At 39.8% G+C, this 7,500-nt stretch overlaps 1 protein-coding gene across 2 annotated transcripts in view; it reads right to left on the bottom strand.

Moving 5' to 3' along the window:
• Nucleotides 1–4,474: 4,474 nt before the first annotated feature.
• Nucleotides 4,475–7,500, bottom strand: part of LOC125030566 (protein FAM114A2-like) — a 9,124-nt gene continuing 6,098 nt past the window's right edge. For both annotated transcript variants that reach the window (XM_047620682.1, XM_047620681.1), the window contains exons 6-9: nt 7,279–7,389; nt 6,878–7,074; nt 6,561–6,684; nt 4,475–6,160 (exon numbers count right to left, since the gene is read on the bottom strand). In XM_047620682.1, the coding sequence (XP_047476638.1) occupies nt 6,065–6,160; nt 6,561–6,684; nt 6,878–7,074; nt 7,279–7,389 (528 nt within the window). In that variant the 3' untranslated portion in view covers nt 4,475–6,064. The remainder of the gene's footprint in view (nt 6,161–6,560; nt 6,685–6,877; nt 7,075–7,278; nt 7,390–7,500) is intronic.

Genomic DNA, 7,500 nt, shown 5'->3' with positions numbered 1-7,500 from the left:
TTTTCTGATGGATAAGTATAGAGGAGACAGAAAGGGAGCGTAGGGAAGAGTGAGGTCAGTGAGAATAGAAAACCGCAAATATTCCAATGTCGGAGAGCTATTAGTTTGTTGAGCTGCGAGTGATGACGGTTACAGTGTGTATTGGAGAATTTGAAGGAGAAGCCGTCACACTTGGCACATGTGCGTGATTGTTCAGAGCAGTCTGATCTGTTGGACACATAGTGGGCAGGGATAGATTCTCCACCAATGTAAACATCAAAAGTGGCGGTCATGTCTACGGAAACTAATTCTGGTAAGGTTGGTGGGGCTCTCACGATGGCCTCTAGGAGGAATGGAGTAGCGCTATTCTGATATCACATCATAGTCCGTTGAGGCAGCCGAGTAAGTCTTCTCCACAATCAGACCAATTTTTGTTATAGACAGGGCAGTTTGTTGGGTAGATGGAGACAGTTCCGGTACAAGTATTGAGGGTTGGATGAGGTTCTGCGGGAATGGGATTGCCAGAGAGATATTTTAGGGTAATTAATGCTATAGGTTGGGTTCCGATGTAACCGCGACGAGACGGGAACGACCGGGTCGGTTGCGGAAAGAGTATTTGCCTACTTGCTTTTGGAGACATTGCTGGAAGAGAAGAGTGTTGTCAGAGTAAGGAGCTGTTGGGGGTATCACGAAAATTCGGTCCCATTTGGCTGGGCTAAATAGAGTATTTAAGATATTTGTAAAGATGGGGGAGGTAGAAGGACGGGTAAAGATATTTGTAGAGATGGGAGAGGTAGAAGGACGGGTACGTGTGGAAGAGGGAGTAGTGTTGAGAGAGGTAGTATTACGGAGAAGTGGACAATAAGGCTGTAAAGTAGTAATAAGGGAGGATGGGGTGGTTGATAAAGAAGGTTGTGGGGGTAGGGGGTAAGGGGGGGGGGGCAGTTCCCCCAAGACTCTGTCTGCCCCCCCCCCCCCCCCCAACAGCTTTTAGAGCTAACTGAATATGGTTACATACACATACAAAGCAGAAAACACTGGTACACTAACTGCCTCCCTCCCCAGCACCCACCAGTTGATGTCCCTGGTTATCATGGATCTTTATATATCTTAATTCATATATAGTAATACAAGGTTCAAGAGCAGACGCTTGCTTCTAAACATGTTTGTATTGTGATGACATCAGTATAACCAATACCACAGTACACTTTTTCCATAAAACCGTACTGCAACTAGTGGTAGAACTACAAGAGCAACTTATGAATAAATTTATATATATAATCCACAAATACCAGAAATATGTTATATATAAGAATTTAAGATTCTCCATGACGTTTAATCATATATATATATATATATATATATATATATATATATATATATATATATATATATATATATTTAATACATGTCTGCATGTCATAGATAGAGACTGACTGATATGTATGTATGCATGTATGTATGTATATATGTATGTGATAGATGCATTTTTTTGCCACTCTTGAAAATGCAGTAGCTTTTTCCTAATTACTTTTTTTTTTTAACTTACAAGATATACACTATACAGGTAAGGGTTAATGGTTAATGGGGGGGTTATAAGCAAAATAAATGTGCTAGACATCTAAGGTCATGTAGCACTATAGTAAATGTTAGTGAAGGGTGGTTGAGTTAGTGATTAGTTGTTAAAGCTGGGCAAAGGAATTGGTGAGTGAATGGGTTAGGGTCAGGTGAGGTTATGTAAAGGGGTTAGATTAAGTGACGGATATATATGCGTTTCAGGAAGGAAAACAGGTTGTCAAAGCAGAAAGTGTGAGATTCTGTAAGGATGTCTGATAGGTTGGGAGGTCTATGTAGGGAGGATAGGTGGGGGAAAGTAGAGGTACGGGCTGCTTCAAAACGTGGGCATGACAATAGAATGTGTGGGACTGAAAGAGGAACATTACATAAGGATCATAGGGGTGGATCGGATTGTGACATCAGAAAGGAGTGTGTTAGACGGGTGTGGCCAATGCGGGCGAGAACCGTCTCCCAACGTCTGTTCCGATGAAATGGAGCTGACCAGGAGGAGATTGATAGTTTTACAGTATGTAATTTATTAGTGTGGAGACTTGACCAAAAAGATTGCCATCAATTATACAAGAAGGTCTTAAAGTGTGGGTAATAATCCGTGGTTGGGATAAAAGAGAAACGTGGTAGGTTTGATGTGAACATAGGGGAAATTGCTAGAGGGTGGGATAAGGAATGAGAGGGGGGAGATGGTGTTGTATCAGGAGGGGTATTAGGAGGTAGAGGGTCTGGGGAAGAGGGTACTTGTGATATAAGGGTTTCACGTGTGTATCCATGAGGGAGTGGAAGGGATAAAGGGAATGGTGGGAGAGTTAATGTAGGCGGGGCTGGAGTCGGGGGGAATGGGTTTTGTTGGGATGGGGTAGGAGGATTGGGTGTAGGGGGAATATGAGTAGGGGAAGGATGGATATCGGAAGACACTTTAAGTGTGGAGGGAGCGGGAGTTGTAGAATTTGAAGATGGATAAGTGTCAGTTTGGGACTCGATTATGTAGTTTTGAATATCTTCAAGAGTTTCTGTAATGGAGTTGGTTGGGGAGTTTTGTGAGATAAAGGTTTTCTTGTGAGGGGGGGAAGATAAGTCTGGTGTCTGAAAAATAGGGGCAAAGGAAGGTGGAGGTGATTGTGAGGTAGGGGAAGAGGGGGTGGAACGTTTATTCTGTCTGCTGCGGGTAGTGCGGGGAGGGAGAGGGGAAGGTGTTGGGGCTGTAGTAGAGATTGGAGTGTCTGGATTTAGGATTGCAAAAGAATTTGACTGGGGAAGGTAGGAGGTAGAAGAGGGGAAGTTGGATGGAGGGGGGAGTAGGTTTAGGATAGGGTATAGGAGCTTGGGAGGTAGGGGAGTGGCAGAGTGAGCGACGTTGCTGGAGTAGGGGGTAAGAGAAAAACCTCGTCGACGTGCCTCCTGTCTGGCTTCACGTAGAGTGAGTCCAAGTCTGAATCTGAGAGTTGCTACCTCAGACTCAAATTTGTAGGTGGGGCAGCCTCTATAAAATACATTATGGGGGCCGTCACAGTTGGCACATGTGCGTGATTGTGCAGAGCAGTTTGATTGAGTATGGCCAGGTTGGGCACATAGCGGGCATCTGGTTGTGGAACGGCAGTGTTTGGCTGGGTGTCCTAAACGCCAACAATTTTGGCACTGACGAGGAGGAGGTTGGTATGGTCGGACAGGGAGGGATTCTCCACCTATGTAAACATTAAAGGGAAGGTCATGTCTACGGAAAGTAATTTTGGCAATGTTAGTGGGTTTCTTACTATTACCTCCGGGAGGAATGGAGTAGCATTGTACTGATGTCGCATCATAGTCCGTGAGACAGGCGAGTAAGTCTTCTCCACAATCTGACCAATCTTTGTCATAGATTGGGCAATTTGTTGAGGAGATAGAAACAGTTCCGATGCAAGTATTGAGGGTTGGATGAGGTTCTGTAGGGATGAGGTTGCCATATAGATCAGTCAGATTTACTAATGCTCTGGCTTGGTTTTCAGATGTTACTGTGACGAGACGGGAGTGGTCGGGTCGGCTACGGAAAGACTTTGTCTACTTGTTTTTGGAGGCATTGCTGGAAGAGAAGGGTGTTGTTAGAGTAGGGAGCTGTGGGAGGTATCACGAAAAATCGGTCCCATTTGGCTGGGCTAAATAGAGTATTTAAGATTCTTGTAGAGGTGGGGGTAGTAGAAGGGCATGTGGAGGAGTGAGTAGGGTTGAGGGGGGTAGTGTTATGGGGAGGTGGGCAATAAGGCTGTAAGGTAGTAATAAGGGAAGATGGGGTAGTTGATGAAGAAGGTTGTGGGAGTAGAGGTGTTGAAGTTGAGCATGTTCGGAGAGTAGCAATGTCTCCTGGGGGTTGGGGGTTGATTAGGGTGGATACTGTACTAGTAGGCATTGAGGAGGGGGTAGTTGTAGTGTTCGGAGCCATGATCAAAGAAGAGCCTGGGGTCAGGGAATCGGGACAGATTGAATTATTGGGACTATTTGATGAAGGCGCAAGCCTCATTGCCCCTAAAAGTGGAATTACATCTTCATTATTGGCCATGGTAAGCCCCGGGTATGTTGGGGAGAAAAAAACAGTCCACCCTTCAGGGTCCCATTGAGGAGTAAGGGCTAGGTATATTAGGCATGGGAATACCTTGCCCATGGCTCCCTCAGCCCATTCAGGACTGGCACAAAGTCAGTCTTTCATCCTTTCAGCATGGCTCTCACACCTTAGGAAGTGGATAGTAGAAGGGATTGGTGAAGGGACAAACGAAAAAGTAGGAGTGGAAAAAAGACCATGCAAAATTAGTTGAGTCGAGGGCTGAGTCCCAAGGTTGGGGAGTTCCCCATCATTGGGTCTCAGTCTCCGTCTCTTAAGCCCCCCCACGACAACAACGGGCAAGGGATTAGGGGGGAATATACAGGTAAAATGACATTAATTAAAACCACAAAGTTTTGCAAATCCTTTAATAAAAAATAAACATTTTCAAAACTTCAAGAACACTGGATTGTATTCATAAAGTTAAGTAAAATATATTATAGTTTCTGGAGAGCTAAAGCAGTGCTGTGACCCAAGGTGAAGGCTGGGTATGCATTGACACTGCACACACAAAGAAGGTGTCATAGAGCATAAGTATGGCCAATGTTAAAATGAATTCCATAATATTTTTTAAAGAAGTTAAAGCTTCCAATACTGAAGAATCCATGCTGGATTTTACTGTTATGGTTAGGTAACTGCATCCCAGTACAGTTCTAATACTATCTGATGGTTTTAGGCACATTATTATTACTTTCCTTTTCTTTAAGTAAAAAGCTGTACATTTAAAAACTTTTACAAAAATGCCACACACAATATCCTCTTACTAAAATATGTAATCTGATTAAAGTTGAAATAGTAACTGCTACATTTTACATACAAAAAGATTATAAATTCCGTTATGTGATAAATACCGCCAACATATTTTTACAGTTTAGAAAGAAATTCCTGTACTTTTGTTAACATTAGAATAGTATTTCAAAAATGCAATTCCACTAGGGCAAATGAATATACAAAGCATCCCATTAAAAAGTCTCTAAAGTAATGAGATTAACCGACTGACATTGGGTACATGAATTGTCCTGTTCTGTCAATTTTGTCTACACATAGATGGCTTCAGAAGCACTTGTTTACAACAAAGTCACTTCCTTGGCCTGCCTGACCTTACCTATTTACCTCATTCCTTGAATCTTTATTATCAAAATTATTATTATTATTATTATTATTATTATTATTATTATTATTATTATTATTATTATTACTATTATTATTAAAATAAAATAGAAATAAAAACTTCTCTTTAAAAAAAATCAAGGAATAAGGTAAATTGGAGAGATCAAGTTGGCTTAGTAAAGGATTCCTTCATGACTAAGCACTTGTGGAGCCACCTATTTGTATACAAATTAATAAACTAAAACTACACTGGACAGGGTATAAATGCCCTCTCAACTTCAAGAGGTAAATATATGAAAGGCAATTAGGATGAATAAAATAAGTTTTTCAAAGTTTAAGAGAATAATAAAATGATGCCTGAATGTTTACATCCATTACAACACACACAGCATTATGCTACTATAAACACAAGATACAGTGGCTCTGGCAATATTCTCAATTCACCATCAGCATGTACATCCAGTTAAGTTCATTCTTACATACTGATGTTTCTGATATGGTGCCAGACCATTATTGTGGCATCATTATTTTTACGCATTTCAATTATCTTCTTTTTTTTTTAATCTTTTGCGACTAGAAGGCAAATGATGTGATAAGAATATATCTGTTTTTCATAGACTAAGTGATACAAATCTTCCAAAAATAAATATTACATATTTCTTTCCAAAGGAGCACTATTCTATATTCACAGTCCTTAATCGTTCTTGACTGTACATCTTAATCTCATTATCACTTTTACATTATAAACAATTTTATAAACTAGAGCAACAGGTTGTGCATATGCTTCATAGATTCTGAATGGAGACTAGTATTACATAACAAAAATAATGTTCTTTATAGATCAGCAGCCAGAAGCTTGGTGTTGGCATACTGAAGTACAGATGCCAGGAACATCATGCCTTCTTGAACACAACTATTCCCACTGGCTCCCTGCAAACAAATAAAGTTGTGTTGAAATTTTTTTTCTTTATTGGTGGTTGGTGGTTCGAGGTTGGTGGTGGAAGTGAAGATGAAAATGAAGATGAAAATGAAAATGATAAAGACGAAGATGATGAAGATGAAGACGTAGATGATGAAGATGAAGATGATGAAGACGAAGACAAAGACGACGATGATGATTTTAACAATTAAAATAATAATAATAATGATAATGATAATGATAATGATGATGATGATGATGATGATGATGATGATGATGATGATGATGATGATGATGATGATGATGATGATGATGATGATGATGATGATGATGATGATGATGATAATAAAACTAAAATGAATGTAGAAATATAGAAACAAAAATAAAAATCTATCAAAAAAAGTGTCTCACCTGTAAATACATATTTGTGATAGTATTATTCACATCTGGATCGGCAGCTGAGGCTTTGGCTGTGATGAGGCCACATATATTATCCACTGTGTTCTCCATACCAGCACAGACCAAACAGCTTAACCTAAATTGAGAAACGGGTATAGAAATAAAATTAACTCTATACATGAAAAAGGGAAGAACTCGCAACTTTTCATCTACCAAGATTTAGTTTCCCACATCTTTTTTTTTGGGGGGCCAACATGTAATGACATACAATGACAACAGGTCAGAGAAATTGCACCATTACCATATAATACCATGAACTTGCTACTTACTCTCTAAAGCTGTTTGCAATAGCATGGGGGTCTGATCCTGGAGTAATAAGGGCCAACTCAGAGCCCTTGTGAGTTAGAGCTGCCAACTGGGCTATTAATAATGCTAAAGATAAGTACACTTCCTTTTCCACAGCTGCCCAATCCAGATTCTTTTTTTCCTCAATTAATGAAGCCGTCTCCTCTACACCTGCCCAAGCCTGTATTTTTAAAAGATTTCAAAATGGGTTATCTTCTCCTGAATTATTTTAGACAAATTATTACAAATAATGAATAATAAAAAGCCTAATCATCATAAAATCAGATAAATTTACACATCTAGAACAAATATTTAAATATATAAATAAATATATGAACTTTACACGCATAATTTCAAAAGCACAGGATATGCAGCTTATTCTCACCTCTCTGATCTTTTGTGAGTGCAGAGGCAATCTGATTTGGGAAACAATTTTAGTCACATGTGTTGCAAAATCTCCTTCCAGCTGACTTTCTTCGTCCATCTCACATGTTTTCTGCAAAGTGAAATACACCAATTTTCTTACAATTTGTTAAAACAAATCATGTCTAATATCAGGTTATCAGATGAATTAGTCTGTATTGCCAACAAAAGACCAAACAATAAA

This window comes from Penaeus chinensis, chromosome 11 (genome assembly GCF_019202785.1).
Source record: "Penaeus chinensis breed Huanghai No. 1 chromosome 11, ASM1920278v2, whole genome shotgun sequence".
Lineage (NCBI taxonomy): Eukaryota > Metazoa > Arthropoda > Malacostraca > Decapoda > Penaeidae > Penaeus > Penaeus chinensis.
This window is presented reverse-complemented; position numbering and strand designations above follow the sequence as displayed.